Here is a 17,482-nt window from a genome sequence, read left to right on the forward strand (position 1 = left end):
CCTATTTCCAGTACAATCCCTGGGAGAGTGCAGCAACACGTGCTGATAAATGTTCCAAAATGATTCCAAAAATAAATCATATGTTAATCATTGAATCCATACTCTGTGGAAACAACAGATCATTCAGTCCAACAAGTCCATGCCAACTCACCCCCGCTGCCCCCATCCTGTAACCCTGAATTTCCCATGGCTAATCCATCTGCCCTACATATTCCTGGACACTGCAGGCAATTTAGGCTGGCCAATCCACCTAACCTGCACATCTTTGGACTGTGGGAGGAAATCAGAGCACCTGCTGGAAACCCACACATTAATAGGGAGAATGTGCAAACCCCACGCAGTCATTTTCCCATTTTTGAACCTGAGCCCCTGACACTGTAAGGCAACAGTGCTACCCACTGAGCCACCATGCCACCCAGACACATTTCAACAGAGACAGTTTCATAAAATTTGACTAACATGCAATCAAGGAACCTTATCCATGAAATGACATCAATAAGGCCCCACTTTGTTTCTTCACATTTGCAATCCTGGTGTCATCTCAATGATTTAAGTTAAGTGACAGTAGCATATGTTGTGAAGTTGGGCAGAGTATTTGTGGATTAGAAAGCAGGATGTTAGAATTTGGCGTCTGTAAAATGATTGGAGAAGAGTATGTGGTCCCTTTTAAAAGATGATGTGTTTTTCCCAGCTCGGGAGATTAAAAAAAGATGTCTGTGGGTTTGCAGGTACACAGCACATGAGTTGAAACATTTGTGTCAAAAAGTATGCTGTTAGCTGGCAAAGCAATAATTTTACCAAGACAACATGTTTTAAAATTTAGCCAATTAATTTAATCCAGGCCCTTAGCTACCAAAATTCAATTAAATTTATATCTGATAGTTTTGACCAGATGGGACCAATCCTATTGTAAAAAAATTATGTCATCAAGGGTGTAAAAGATGAGGTCATTTGGAAATTGGGTGACAGCCAACTGTCATCTGCCATGAGAACAGCTATCAACTCTAAAAGAGAGAATCTCTGGCTGTCACAGAATTCTCTAAGCCTTTGAATAAGCTCCATCTAAAATAAAGGTATAGTGGCATTCTTTAGCTAATATTCTTGATGCAAAAATTCAAAGGGCAAGGCGTTCTTGACGGAAGAACTTGTTGGAGAAGACGCAGAACATTCTGGAAGACATAGCCTGGGTGTAGTTTTGAGGGTCTAAGTTCTAATTTCTTTTATTTTCGCTTTTAATACAAGTGGAACTTGTATTTATTGAAATAGCATAGCATTAGAATCTTGTTTTATTTGGCAATACTTGGTTGTTTGGGGGGAACTTGTTTGGTTTGTTAATAGTTCAGATAATTTGCTCACTGTTAGCGTTAGATAAATTAATTAATTGCTACTTTTTGATTACAGAGTGAGCATCAGGAGTTTGTTTCATTTAACTACTCCTTTATAACAGATTGAGGGTGAGAGGCGGGCTGTACCATTTTTCACACTTCTTTTAATAGATTATAGGACGAGGTGAGCCACTCTGGGTGTTTTGGTTTGAGTTATCAAAGGGGGATTGCCCTCTGCTTTACGACACATTGCATTATTTCAGCATGTCTGAGTGTAGAACAGTACACTTGTGTGCACCCGTATCAGTAGTGAATTCCACATGGTGTTGGTGGCAGTCTATGATGCAGCTTGGGGAAAGCCAAGTGAGTCTGAGTGGCTTCAGTGCTGGGCAAACCAGTTTGATCACAAGTATTTCTGTAGAGTCTTAACTTGACAATGTGATTTGTGGTCCGAGGCATCAAGTAGTTGGAAAAAGATAAACAAGGACTGTGTACAGCAACTCTGGAGAATTGATAATGATTGAATAACAGGCCATCTTAATGGCAATTGTAGAGACAAAAGCTCTGTAATGAAACATTTGAACGCATCATCACTTAAATCTAGTCTACTGTAATCTATTTGCTACAACTCACAGACAAAGAAGTACGTGGGTCTGCTGTTTTTACCTGATGTCAACACAGACTTCGTTCAAAATGTGGAATCATTACTCTGATGAAAAGTAAAGTAAAGATGTGTGAATGAAATTTTCTGAAACTAAGTTCTTTCTTTTCAGGCTCAAACAAATGAAGATAATCAGAATATAACTCAGGATATAACACCTCATCAATGGTAAGGTTCCTTTTTAATAGACTTAATAGTTTCAAATGGGGACTTAATTGGCAACTTAATTTATTTTCAGTTTCTTCCCTTCATGTTTAAGCGTATTTGTCTGCATTTAGATCAAACTCAATTGTATTTTGGCCAAATTTTGACATAATTACTTTGCTCCTATATCCTGTTCATATCAACGTTGTATCTGTTTGAGACAATTTATGCTGATGCATCACAAGATGTGGAACTAGTGAGCTTCTGGCTAATTTTCCTTCTGGGGACAAATGGTCACCCTCTGTAAAATGCAGCCTAATGATTCTATTGTATTATTGACATCCAATTAAAATATTGTAAAATTGGGACTACATATTCTTTAAATTCATTTGAGGAATTTGAGCATCACTGGTAAGGTTAGCATTGGTTGCCTATACCTTATTATTCCTGAGAAGTCGGATGATAATTTTTCAGCACCACTCCTTGCAGAATACCTGCCCTGCACTTGAACATGATGATCTAAAGACTATGAGCTATTGGGCTTCTGACCCCATTCACATAGGAAAGGAGCAGGCAGGATGGAGAGTAGTAGAAGTAGAGATGCATAGTAGGGATGGACTCAGGGAAACAAATAATATTGGCTGGCAATGAGCAACATAATCAGGATTGGAGCTTGGAATCAAGTTGACAGATCACATGGTCTTCTGCCAGCTCCATGTTAAAGGTAAGTAATTTACTCTTTTGGCTGTATCTGTCTGTAAAGAATCTTTAGGGTAAGCCACTGTGTTGCAACAAGGTCTCAGATTAAATTAGGTCCTTAATTTGTATTTGAAAAGGACCAAATTCCTGCTTCAACTGTGGATAAAGGATACATCTGGTTTCCCTTCTCCATCACTTTCAGCACATTTCCAGTCTGAAGTGAAAAGAGAAATTTCTGGAGGAACTCAGCAGGCCTGGAAGCTTCTTTGGAGAGAAAGAAGAGTTTACATTTCAAGCCTGTAAGAATCACTGGAGCTGAAACATTAAATCTGCTTGTTCTCCACAGAGGCTGCCAAGCCTGCTGAGTTTCTCCAGCAATTTCTGTCTTTATTTCAGAATTCCAGAATCCGCAGTTGCTTGCTTTCTTCCAGTCAGAAATATGTGTATGTCTGCTGGTGCCTTACCACTTGGAAGACACAGATCAAACCCTGGGAAACAGACCAGTATTGCGATCCCTATTTTCAAATGAGTGTTGATTATTGAAGACAGTTCACAGGTATGAACTTAGTTGAATGATTCCAGCATTTAAAGTTTGAATATCGTGTTAAGATCTGGTTTTAAAATGTTAGGCACTACATGAAGCTCTCAAGTTCTTATATTTCGGGAAATCTTTAACTTTAAACCACTATTATATCTTAAAGTTGATAGATGTAGGAGTAAGCAGGGAATAGAGAGATATGGTCTTTGTAAACGCAATAGGTTTCTAGTTCAGAAAAGTGCAATCGGCGCAGTCTTAGTGGTTCAAAGAGCCTTGTTTGTGTGCTGTGGTGTTCTTTATTCTTTGTTATACCTGGAAAGAAAGCCCAATAGCCTACTTTTCACTCTGTGGTTCAGTACTCTTGGGATAAGCGCATATTGATTTTGTGCAAAGAAATCAACAAAGTTCTGGGAAATAATGGGAGATAAAGCGAACCTTTGTGAATAAAAGTGAAGATTTATTTGTCCAAGAAAAGCGCTTTAGCTGTAATTTATCCTCATTTTTAATTAACAGTAAACTTGTTAGGAAAACTTAACTGAGTTTTATTTGTAACAGTGAGACCCTATCAATTCCGGTGCAAGAGAACCAGGTGGATGGTAGCAGAAGCAAGAAGCAAGTGGCAAATTCCAGCTGTGATGTGTCTACATTTAGTGCCAGCGTAGCTGCCTCATCACAACTTGCATTTGGTACTATGCCTAACAACAGTAATGCTGGTCCCTTTCTAACAAGTCATGACGTCAACAAACTTGATGACTTCCCTGACCAAACTTACCAAAGTGACGGAGAGCTGGATGACATTGAAAATACTCTCATTGATGAGGAGTCCACGGGTTCCTCAGTATGTACCCCATCAGTAAGTTTGAATCTATGATCTTTTGCAAATACATTTTAAAAAATTTATTACATTGGCCTGATATTTGGTAGCGGTGACCTTAAATAGGCGTTTGACACTCAAACATCAAAATTGCTTTGGATCTGGCATAGAAGAATGCATGTTGACTTTGTTATTATAATTAAGCAAATAGTGTTTGGGACAGTTGTAATTTAGTTTGACTTTGATTTAGTCTGCATTCATCTTCCAATCTTTATACCTATCATCAATAGAAGAACATAAGAAGTAGGATCAGGAATGGACTGTATAGCTTATCAACATTCCTCTCCTGCTCAGTACGATCATGGCTGATCTTTAGCTTCACCTCTACTTCTTGCTTGCTCCCCAGACCCTTTGATTCTCAGAGAAGCCAAAATCTGTTTCTCCCACCCTCGCATATAGTTAAAATATAGCATTCACACCTGAAACAGCCACAGGAATGCCAATGCCAGCTACAAGCTTCCTCTAAGTGAGAGACAGTTCATTTCAGGGGAAGACGTTTGGTGCCAGAACCATGGAAATGGCCCTGTTTGGGTCCGAGGTGAGGTTTAAGACATCAAGTCCTGTGGCTTACAAACTTCGGGTCGGTGAGGCAGTCCTAAACAAACATGGATCACCTGAAATCGGCTCCCTTGCAAATGAGCAGGAGCAAAACACACTTGGCCCCTCAGAACAGCCAGAAGTCCCGTCAGAAACTGTCAGTCCTCCTTCTCCGTCTGGTGTTGAGGAAACCTCCTGAGTTCGATATCATTAGCACCAGAAGAAGAGGATGAATCTCCCGAGATGCTTTGGCGAACAAATGTGTTCCGGTCCAGTACACGCCATCCATGTCAGAGGAACTAGACCTGGGTGAAAATGTTGCAGGGAAAGACCAGGCCTACATCCCAGACTTGGGATGGTGGTTGGGAGAACCAGGTAGATCTTGTTGACTGAACCTTGATTGGGGCTGTTAACCTGGGACAATCAGGAAACCCTGGCTGACCAATAGAACTAGGAGATTCAGAATCTCCTCAGTCCAGGGACTGACTCTGAGCTGGATGGCCGCAGCCAGTGTACTGTGCACACGTGAATGAAGAGTGAGTTGATGACGGGATACCAGCCTCTGTGCAGTTATTTCAATGACCTTCTCAAGTAGAGAATTCCAAAGATGCATAATCCTCTGTGTGAAGAAATTTCTCCTCATCTCTGTCCTAGATGATAAGCCGTACATCCTGACACTGTCGCTGTATTTTAAATTCCCCTGCCAGAGAAATTGTTCTCTTGGTGTCAGTCTTGTCAAGTTCCTTCATAAATCACACGTTTCATTGAAATCACCCTTCATGGAAGAATCCTGTCATCCCAGAAACTAATCTAGTAAATTTTACTGTACTACCTTCCGTGTAAGCATGTCTCTACATTAATAAGACTGAAACTGCACTCAGTTTTAGATGTAGTCTCACGAAAGCTTTTGTACATTGTAGCAATACTTCCTTCTGTACAGCTTCCTCTTGCGATTGAGGCCCAGGTGTGATTTCTTTCCCTAGTGCTTGCTATACATTCATGCTAGCTTTGTATCCCTCACATTAGCAAATCCACGTCTTTCTGGATATCAACATTTGCAAGTTTCGCATGCTTTAAAAAAAATTCTGCTTTTTTAACCTTTATGAGCAAATGAGTACTCTCACACTTGCACAAATTATTCCCTTGCTACCTATTTCTTACTCACTCAAGCTGTTAACACTTCTTTGGAGACTCTCTGTGTAATCTTCATAGTTTATATTTCTGCTGAGCTTAGTATGGTCAGCAAATCTAGATGCATTATTCTCTTTCTCTTTGTCCACGTCGCTGATATACACTATAAATAGCCGAGGTTCAGCGCCAATCCTTGCAGCAATCCATTGGACAGCATCTGCCACCTTGAAAATGTTCCAGCGATCATTACAATTTGCTTCCTGCCTTTTAACAAATCATTTATCCATGCTAATGTATATTAGCCATAACTGCAGAAGCGTATATTTTTCCACATCTTAGCAACACCTTTATTGAATCCTTTTGGTAATCCAAGTATACTGTTATGATCATGGCTGAACAGATCTCAGACTGAAATTTGGTTGATAGATTTTGCTTTTGCTTTTAACAGGTGGCCTTTCACTGAACCATAAGCATGCAATACTGCAGTTTCAAGTTTACCAATAAACCAGAAGTTTATGACTCAAAAGAAATTAAGATAAAATAGAATAAAGCAAGCTAATTACATAAAATAGAAACTTTTAAGATTTTTAAAACATTAGTAAAATAGAAACCTATTAATTCCAAAAATACTTCTATACTGTACTCACACCAGACTGATTCGTTACGCTTTTAAATCTATGGGGATTAATTTAACTGTGACTTCACTTATTTGTCTTCTATCTGATAGCCTATTTAAAGATCCTTAATACAATTAAGCCTGTACTTTCTCAGGTTCAAATAACCCTTTCAGAGTTTCAACCAAAAATGTCTGGTCTGAAACTTATAAAATAAACTCCTTTCACTGAGGTAATAAGAAAAGAACAAAGTAAAATAACAGCACAGGAACAGACCCTTCAGCCCTCCAAGCCTATGCCAATCAAGATCCTCTGTATAACCTGCCATCTATCTTCTAAGGGTCTGTGTCCATTTGCTCCCGCCCATCCATGTACCTGTCCAGATATATCTTAAAAGACGCTAACATGTCTACGTCTGCCACTTCCGCTGGCAACGCGTTCCAGGCACCCACCACCCTCTGTGTAAAGAACTTTCCACGCATATCTCCCTTAAACTTTCCTCCTCTCACTTTGAACTCATGACCCCTAGTAATTGAGTCCCCCACTCTGGGGGGGAAAAAGCTTCTTGCTATCCACCCCGTCTATACCCCTCATGATTTTGTAGACCTCAATCAGGACCCCCTCAATCTCTGCCTTTCTAATGAAAATAATCCTAATCTTCTCAACCTCTCTTCATAGCTAGCACCCTCCATACCAGGCAACATCCTGGTGAACCTCCTCTGCACCCTCTCCAAAGCGTCCACATCCTTTTGGTAATGTGGCAACCAGAACTGTACACAGTATTGTAAATGTGGCCTTCCTTAATCTCCTTCCCTTAAGTCTTTAACTACTTCAGTTTCTCAGGAGCAACTGTTTTACATACCTAGCTTCACCCAAAATTTCTGCAAACTTGCCATATTGAAACCCTAAACGCTATGAGCATTTCCACTAAGCCTGCAAAAATTCCAGAATCTTCTCCTGAAAAGTCTAATAAACTACCCTGCTTAGTTTATTCTCTCATTAATTCTCCCAATGTAAGCAAAACCTCTTTATTCTCCACAAAATCTCTCACTAATGCTGAGCTTTAGACAAAATCACGATGGCTTACTTACAAATTAATCACGAAACCCCTTTAGACACAAAGAAACCTATATGCTACTAGTTCAAAATTCAAAGTAATTGGCATTAAAATATATATAAATCATACACCTTAATTCACTGTATTTGAATATACTTTATTTGACCTAGCCATTCTCAACACCTCTAATAAATTTGTCAAATATGATTTCCTTATTGTGAAACCAAATTGATTTTGTCTGACGATGCTATGATTTCTCAGTGCATTGTTAAGTCTTTCTTAATAATTGATCTCAAAACTTTGCTGGGAGACTCCACAGAAATTTTTTTTGCCAGTAGGAAAGGTGTAGGTATAGCAACGGGTTCAAATGTTCCAATGGTGGCTTAGTCTTGAGAGAAGTTAAGCTATTTGATTTTCTCTTATAGGATTTGTATTCCTCCTCATCAGTAGGTGATGGAGCCATTAATGTACAGCAGAACCTATGGCAAAATGTGAAAGAGAAATCGGAAATGAGACAGAAGTTACTTGCGTTACAAAATGAAAACCAAGTAAGTTTTTTTTAAACAAAGGTTATTAATCTGTAATTCATCCAATCCTGCCAATGTGTGATTATAATTTCTTAAAACAGACTAAATGCATCTGTGTTGGAAAATTACCATAACGGATAATTTTGCAATGGGGAGGAATTTGTTACTTAAACAAAATATTTTATTTCAGCATCTGTTTTAATTGTCTCAATTTTTCACAGACTCTCGTAAGGAATTTAGACCAATTAATAACCAAGCTCAAGGAAGAGCAGCAACAAAGGATCCGTGCAGAGAACCAGTATTCAAGACTCCAAGAACGTTATCAGCTAGAAATATCTAGGTGTGTCTGAATATAAAATATGCACAGTGTAGATCTTAAAATCAAGATATAAAATACATTAGTTTGAATTATATGGTCAGTGATGAACTTGTGCTGCTTCCACTGACGTCCAAGAAAGCTGTCCAGACGAGTTTTAATGAGCTCTGTAATGTGGGTTTCATGTTTCCCAATATTAATTTTATTCTGGTGCCCACTACAGGGCATCTTTGGAAACTAATGACTGCAATAATATCAAGCATGTAAGCACGCAATCACTTTGAAAATTTTTTTGTAGACAGGAAATGTGCAGATATTATCATTCACAGTATATAATTTTGTAGGAACTGAAATAATGATGAGAACATTTGTGTAGAATGAAGTTAAATTTGAAATGTCATAATTTTTTTTCAAAACTTCATTAATTTATGATTTTTTTTTAAAAAATGGAATGGAAAAATTTGCATTCCACAAATGTAATAATTCTTTTCAGGCCCAAAAGGATTCTTAAATAATTTTGATTTTGAAAGACATTTACAAACCATCTTTTAAACCCCATTTAACGAACCTTAGCATTTTTAAGGGATTTTACAGTGATATTAATGGAGTAAAGAATGGAACTTTTTGTCATGTGAGCGATGTTGAATTGATTTCTAACCACAAGAATGACAACATTCCATTCAGTGTAGGAGTGAGGAATTACTTACAGCAGTTTCTGAAGCTCTGCATTGCTTATGTGCAGACTTAAGTTACTGTCGGATTTATAGAGTAATGACAGCATATGCTAACAGATTTGGTGTGAATACAATGCAAAAACCTGTGTTAGTCCACGTTGCAGTATCTGATTCGAGTTTCTGTCTTGCAAATGGTAAAGGAAATGCAATGAAACAAATACCTGCCTTCAAAGGAAATGTTATATTCAGGGGGTTTTGGGAGGTGTAGGGTCTTTCAGATACAAATCGAAGGAAACTAGCATGCAGGTACAGCTGGCAAGTAATATGTTCACAAAAGAAATAGAGTCTTGCTGCAATTACATACGCTTTTGGAAGACCACATCTGCACATATTTCTCCAGACTCATTCTTCTTTTTGAAGGATGAATACAGCTGTCTTAACTAGATTGATTCTTGGGATGGGAGAGATGTCCAGAAATTTCAGAACAAATAGAGTTCTCATAAATAAAATCATATGTCTAGATATCTGGTCCCCAGAAAGCAGTGGAAACAGGACTGTTGACTATTTTTAAGCAGAGGGAGATGAGATTTGGATGAACAATAAAGTCAAAGGGTATCAGGTGTGGGCTGAGAAGTGGAGTTTACACCAGAACTAGTTCAGCCATGATCATACCAACCGGTGGAATGGGTATGACGGGCCAAATATTCCTGCTCCTAATTTGCATGTTTGTATGTAGGTAGTTGAATTGGAGTAGAAACTCAACCATTGTGGATAAAAAGGTGAGGTAGTCTCAACGGGCCTTACAGTCTACATGTCCTCCTTTCTCATAAGTTATGGTCACATTTTTACTTGTGTCCTTTAGGGTGAACCAGCAACTTCAGAGCAAGGATGAAGAAATAAAGAAAATTACAACGCAGTTTGCAAATGAACGGTAAGAGCTCTGCCAAAGAAGCAATTGGTGCTTAAGCAAGATGTTTCCATAGCCTGTAAAAATAAATGATAAGTCGAAAGAAAATGCAGCATTTGTGGGTTATCAGACAAGGAAATGCACTATAATCAATTGCTACAAATACATCAGTTTCACTTTCGATTATATATTTGTAAAAACAATATATATTTGGAAAACAAGTGGGGATTTCCAGTTCAGCCTGTGTTCCCACCACGTCAAAAAAGTATTTTCTGCTATCTCAGTGACATTGGATCATACAACAGGGAAATGCGTTTTACCTGGACTTGCCCTAGAATCAGTCCCCTAACTGATTGCTGGAAAAGTATGGAATGCTACGCAAACAATGAAAGAACTTGACATTAACCATATAGTGTAAAGCGACGCAGAGAATAGAAAAAAGAAAGCAGCGACAGAGTAAACAAATTCAAAACAGCAGCTTTGAAATGAGTATAAAAGCAGTCACCAAAGAGAAAGAAAGAAAATATGTTAGAACAGAAAAAGGAGCTGCAACCTAACATTAAGCAGGAAATTGCATAGATAACAAGGTGTAGAGCTGGATGAACACAGCTGGCCATGCAGCATCATAGGAGCAGGAAAGCTGACATTTCGGGCCTGAACCCTTTTTTAGAAATGGTGGAGGGGAAGGGGGTTCTGAAATAAATAGGGAGAGAGGGGGACGCGGATAGAAGATGGATAGAGGAGAAGATAGGTGGAGAGGAGACAGACAAGTCAAAGAGGCGGGGATGGAGCCAGTAAAGGTGAGTGTAGGTGGGAGGTAGAGAGGGGATAGGTCAGAAGAGGGAGGATGGACAGGTCAAGGGGGCGGGATGTGGTTAGTAGGTAGGAAATGGGGTTGCGGCTTGAGGTGGGAGGAGGGGATAGATGAGAGAAAGAACAGGTTAGGGAGGTGGGGACGAGCTGGGCTGGTTTTGGGATGAGGTCGGGGTGGGGAGATTTTGAAGCTTTTGAAATCTATGTTGATACCATCGGGCTGTAGGGTTCCCAAGCAGAATATGAGTTGCTGTTCCTGCAACCTTCGGGTGGCATCGTTGTGGCACTGCAGGAGGCCCAGGATGGACGTGTTGTTGTCTAAGGAATGCGAGGGGGAGTTGAAATGGTTTGCGACTGGGAGGTGCAGTTGTTTATTGCGAACAGAATGTAGGTGTTCTGCAAAGCGGTCCCCAAGCCTCCGCTTGGTTTCCCTGATGTTCTGTCCGCCTCCCCCTCTCTCCCTTTTTATTTCAGAACCCCCTTCCCCCTCCCCCATTTCTGATGAAGGGTCTAGGCCTGAAACGTCAGCCTTCCTGCTCATATGCTGCTTGGCCTGCTGTGTTCATCCAGCTCTACACCTTGTTATCTCGGATTCTCCAGCATCTGCAGTTCCTATTATCTCTGATATAATTGTACAGATATTGTCATCTTAACCGCAAAGAAATCAGATCCTTTATACCCAAATGACTGGGTACCATATTTCCTGGCCCGTTTCATCAACTTTTTGCTCTTGTAAGACATATAAATAATGTGAATGAAATATGTATCAGCAGTTGTGATTGATGTTAGCAGTAAATACATAGATAAAAAACAGGTATGTGGGGCTAAATTTTCAGCGATGTGTAGATTAGGTGAGTTTTAGGAGGCATGGGTCTGGGTGGGATGCTTAGTGGGTTGGTGTGGATTTGTTGGGCCGAAGGGCCTGTTTCCACATTGTAGGGATTCTATATTCTGTGAAATCTCATTTCTGATTTTAGGTGGCTATGAGAAACGTTTTGGGTTTAACTTGTAGAGTTGAAATATCAAGTAAACAATTTTCTCTAAAATATTGTCAGCTCCTGGTATCAATTCAAATAGTAATATTTAAGAGCTCTATTCGTCCCACTATGCAGAACATTGTGGAATAAAGACAAAGCAAAGCTAGAAGATATAAGCGCAAAAAACATTACAAAGCTGGTAGAGGCAACAAAGCGAGCAGTAGCCGCTGAGGTAAGTGTCATTGATAATTGTAGCATAGTTTTGAAATTGCTCTAATTATTGGATAATTTGTGAATTTTGAATGTGGTTTAATACTATTGGAATATATTTTAATTTATGCAAGCTGTTTGATATTTTCAGCCATTAAACTATTTGCTTTATATTTGAATCTGATTTTGTTGTGCAGCAACAATATAGGCTTATTTATTTTTTAATGTAAGAATGAAAATATATATCTGGAAGAAAATGGTGTCTATATTATTAGCAGCTATTTTGCAAATTCCTAAACCATCATTTTATGACATTGTAAGCATGTATTACAATACATTAAGTGAGGTCAGAGCTCAAAAAATTGTTTAAAATGGTTCAAAAAATTAAGAATCAATCATATGAGTGGAGTGATTTTCACCAAAAAAAGCACTGTGGGATTCTAAAGTCCTTCAACCTCAGAATAATCTGAATTGGAATGTTTGATGCTGCACTTAGGTGAATGCAACATGGTGTCTGACTGCGATGCTGTTGTGATGTAGAGGCATGTAAAATCGGTATTAGGTGATCAAACTACCACACAAACGATCAAGCCAGGTTGCACATTCAAAAATTCCATTCCACAGAAGTTACAAATCTCAGCTAGTTCCTGCACTGGATTTGATAGAGTTATTTGGAGTCTCTTGAAGTGCACAAAGGTATTTCAGAATTACAGGTTTTCTATCATTGCATCCATTCAGGAAATGATCTTAAGCTCTGTCAACAGTTTCAATTATATAATCATCAGTATTGACTCCCAGCTAGAGTTGTTACGTAGCAAACAGGAATAATGACTTCTGTAGGGGAGGCGATGGCCTGGTGGTATTATCGCTAGACTGTTAATCTAGACACCCAGGGTTTGAATCCCACCACAGCAGGTGGTGGAATTTGAATTCAATAAATATCTGGAATTAAGAGTCTAATGATGACTGTGATTCCATTGATGATTGTTGGAAAAACCCATCTGGTTCACTAATGCCCTTTAGGGAAGGAAAGTGCCATCCTTACCTGGTCTGGCCTACATGTGACTCTGCACCCACAGCAATGTGGGGTTGACTATCAACTGACCTCTGGGCAATTAGGCCAGCAGCAACCTCATACCGTGAATAAATATAAAAAAAAGTTGAATTACTTCTATCCTTATACGGTCTGGTGTACATCTGGCTCTAGACACACAACAATGTGGTTGACTCTTAACTGCCCTAGAGGGCAAATAGGGATGGGCCATAAATGTTGCCTGGCCAGCAATGCCCTCATCCTGTGAATAAATAAAAAAAGCCTTTGGGTGTACTGAAGCCGATTTTCTCATTCCAATTTTATTCCAGATGAGATCCCCAAAGCGGCAAAAATATTGTTGCTACCTTTGTGCTCCTATTGAATCATCTGATCAATGCATGTACTATTGTTTTTTTATTCATTCATGGGATGAGGGCATTGCTGGCCTAATTGCCCAGAGGTCAGTTGACACCAGATAACAAAGTGTAGAGCTGGATAAGCACAGCAGGCCAAGCAGGATTTTAGGAGCACAAAAGCTGCTGTTTCGGGCCTAGACCCTTCATCAGAAATGGGTTTGATTTCTGCTGCTTGGCCTGCTGTGTTCCTCCAGCTGTACACTTTGCTATCTCGGATTCTCCAGCATCTGCAGTTCCTGTTATCTCTGATAGTCGACCCCACATTGCCGTGGGTGTGGAGTCACATGTAGGCCCGACCAGGGAAGAATGGCAGTTTCCTTCCCTAGATGACATTATTGAACATGATGGGTTTTTACAGTAATCGACAATGCATTCATTAGATTCTTCATTCCAGATGTTTCATTTAATTTTTAAAAATTCCACTATCAGCCGCAGCAGGATTCGAACCCAGGTCCCCAGAATGTTATCGGGGTTTCTGGGTTGACAGTCTAGCAATAATGCCACTAGGCCTTCACCTCCCCTCATGTTTTGAATATCTACTGTAATATTATGAAAAAGAAACCACAAACGTTAACCAATGCATTGCCATATCCCCTGGAGATTCCATTTAATGGTGAAAACATTAAATCTCATATTTGGCTTAAATATAATTCATTTGGATTTTGTTATTTAGTACGTGTGCAAGCCTCTTGAATCAATTTAAATATTTGTTACAGATTTTGTTCTTGGAATGCCGTAGGGATAATGGCCTATTCCAGTTGCAACAGGCTGAGCAAGACAGTTCAGTTCGGCTCAGGACAGCAGAAGAAAATCTGACGGGGTGAGAGTCTATTTCAATAGAAATTTGCCAATCAGGGTCTGCTGAGAATTGCTGTTCTTCAGTTCATGAACATTATGGCAATTGCAAAATGGCTGAATTTGGCATTTGTTGATCTCTGAGCTTATCTGTTCAGTCTTTAAATGCTCAATGCTGAATTTTCCTGAACCTGGATGACATTAGCAATGGTGCATCAATTGGGAAAATGTGGTGAGATCAGAAAAGTTGGATTTTTGACATTGAGGAGAAAAGTTAGATTTCCACCCGAGGTTGAGACAGAAATCTTGCTAGTGAGCAATAAGAGCCTATTTGCAAGCAGTTATGTATTGTTACCTATTCTTGCCTCATCTATGTGCATTTTGCACTTGCCTAGATGAATGCAGCTCCAACAACACTCAAGAAACTTAGCACTATCCAGGACAAAGCAATCCACTTTATAGGCATCACATCCATGAGCATCCATTCCTTCCATCATTAGCACTCAGTAATAGTTTTCTATAAGATACACTGTGGAAGTTCACTAAAAATCCTTAGACGACACCTTCCAAATCCACGGCCACTTCCAGCTAGAAGGACAAGGGTAGCAGAGACACAGGAACACCACTACCTGTTCCCCTCCAAGCCACGCAAGATTCTGACTTGGAAATATATCACCCTTCCTTCACTGTCACTGGGTCAAAATCCTGGAATTCCATCCACAAAGGCATTGTGGGTCAACCTACAACAGATGTACTGCATCGATTTTATAAAGACAGCTCACCACCACCTTCTCAAGAGCTAGTAGGAACAGCCAATAGATCCTGGCCCAGCCAGTGATGCCCACGTCTCACACGAGAATAATGAAAAGGTTTGTCATTCTGCCGCGTGGTGTGAAGAAATCAGATGGCGACAGGTCCCAATATGAAAGTCAGAGCAGGTCCCTAATGGTTCTAGCTTGACACTCGCTTCTCTGGGCCTTCGTCTTTGCCGGCAGTCTCAAGCACCTCATGCTCCTTAATTAGTAAACACCTGCAATCATCCTTCATGTGGTATATCTCCGACTCATCTGTTGTACAGTTATCCACTTCATTGCTTCCCCTTTGGAGCACACTTGCATTGTAATGTTGTTGCTAGGCTTTTTGCACTCTGTAATAAGTAACGATTTCACGGATTAAAGCAGGGGGCGCTGGAGGGTTCTTCATTTGCTGGCTTCATGCTCACATTGTGCCTATGTGGATGCTTGCATCATTCCACCATGCCTTGTTTTGCCTTTTTTTTTGCATTGTCTATCATTCAGAACTTATAAGCTCATCATCTATCTGTCTTGCCCTGCCCCTTAGAACAAACATGAGCCAGACAGCGGGTCCTGTCAGCCATCAGTGATCAGTCAGGGTTGGTGGACATGTTCCTTTAGAGGTCAATGCTACAATGCTACACCTTCAGCATTTGCTGGCACCTTACATGGCAAACTCACTGAATGTGCTTCCTAAAGATGTCCATGTCTGAAAGACCAAAGGGATTAGTCAAGTCAAAGAGTCTGCCATCAGTCAGGAGGTACTGGCACACTAAGCTATAAATGTTGTCTGATATTAGTCCAGGTGCTTGGACGTGGTCAATCAGGCACTTGGGACAGTCAGGGTAAGAGGTTTTGTATTAGTATAACCTGAGAAATGGACCACAGTAGTCTTGAACAATGACAAAATGTTACAATATTCTGCGTGTTAAGAAATGACAATGTTGAAGCATGGTCTGTTGCCAAGAACAAATAGTCTACGTAGCTTGAATTCATGTAGCTGAAGTTACATTAACAACATGACAGATGTCGAGTGGCATTACATTGAAACGTTCAAGCTTCTACTTCCAGTGAAGTATTAACCAAGCCACCTATGTGCCCTCAGAACTTATCTTTCTTGTCTTCCTCCCATATTACACTAATGGGCTATTTTGTGCCTGACAGCAGTTTATCTGGCCCACAGCTGAGCTTGAAATATGGCACCAGCAGTGGAAGTGTCTCTGCTGCTGGTGATTGCAAGGTTATTTGATAGTGGCAGCAAAAGAGGTGTGAGTGAATACATAATGAGGTGAGCAGCAGGGAATTGCTTGCAATAATTTGTTAGAGCTCATGGACAGAAAGAAACTTAATGAAGCACCCCAAAATTGACACAGCTGATTTTTTTTTGGTAAAATTTCGCCACCTTATTGATTTGGAAAATCACAGATGTTAAATTCTGAACTGGCTGTTGGTCCCCTGATCTATTCTGAAAGTTGGTATTCAGTCAGAAAATCCTATGTACTTCAAAAATTCTGTTGCGCTGCTGAGCTCTCCTTAAGTAGTTCACTTGCAGACAGTCTTCAAGTGAAGCAGTTGTTTTGTATTTATCCATTAATAACCACAAAAACCCCCAAAACACGTATCTCAGAACAGAAAAGTTCCCAGGGAAAACACCCTTTCTTTCTTTCTTAATGGTTACCTTCTGCATATAGTTTAATGTCTGTAATGAATGGTCAGACATTTACTTGACCTTTGAGGAATACTTGTATAGGACTAAAGTCGTTGTCTGCAAGCAGGACAGATAGATTAGCAAGTTATTCAGTGTCTGCTGTATAAGGACCAATGATTTACCTTTTTTGAGTAATATCTAGTTTAGAAAGATAAGCCCTTTTTCTACAGTTAATCTCTATCGTTTCTAAATTCTGTTTTACTGTCTCAGTGACTTCTCATCCATAAAATTTCTGTCAAATATTTATTTCATTTTGCCATTTTTGTTTTTATCCTCAATGAATAGATTCTCATTTGTAACTGACGCGTTAGTCATAGAGTTGTATAACATGGAAACAAACTCTTCCAGATATCCTAAATTAATCTAGTCCCATTTAAATCGTCTTTTTAGCTTTGTTTAAATTTTAATTTATTATATCTGTTAAACTTGTGTCTGATTTCTCTTTACTCCTTTTAATTTTTGATTCATCTGTTTATAGATTTAGTATGTTTAGCCCTAACTTTATCAGATATATATTTTGATTCTGCTTATTCACTCAACTTTTTCTACTATATTCATCTCATTATTTCATCATGTTTAAATATATTTGGTCCTTTTTAGATCAATTTTATGGTCCATGTATATTTGTTTAACAGCTTTATCAATTATCCAGTTCATTTTCAAACATTTGTGTACCGAAAGTCAAAGCCTTTCTTTTCTTCAACTCCAATTTTAGCACTTTTTCTTTCCACT

The 17,482-nt window shown here is 39.4% G+C and overlaps 1 protein-coding gene across 1 annotated transcript in view; it reads left to right on the top strand.

The window, feature by feature from the left end:
• Positions 1–17,482, top strand: part of LOC125456890 (E3 ubiquitin-protein ligase DZIP3-like) — a 110,412-nt gene that overhangs the window by 77,887 nt on the left and 15,043 nt on the right. The window contains exons 18-24 of the mRNA XM_048540404.1: positions 2,099–2,154; positions 3,923–4,220; positions 8,006–8,128; positions 8,329–8,447; positions 9,960–10,028; positions 11,930–12,026; positions 14,170–14,273. Coding sequence (XP_048396361.1) covers positions 2,099–2,154; positions 3,923–4,220; positions 8,006–8,128; positions 8,329–8,447; positions 9,960–10,028; positions 11,930–12,026; positions 14,170–14,273 — 866 coding nt within the window. The remainder of the gene's footprint in view (positions 1–2,098; positions 2,155–3,922; positions 4,221–8,005; positions 8,129–8,328; positions 8,448–9,959; positions 10,029–11,929; positions 12,027–14,169; positions 14,274–17,482) is intronic.

This window comes from Stegostoma tigrinum, chromosome 12, assembly GCF_030684315.1.
Source record: "Stegostoma tigrinum isolate sSteTig4 chromosome 12, sSteTig4.hap1, whole genome shotgun sequence".
NCBI lineage: Eukaryota > Metazoa > Chordata > Chondrichthyes > Orectolobiformes > Stegostomatidae > Stegostoma > Stegostoma tigrinum.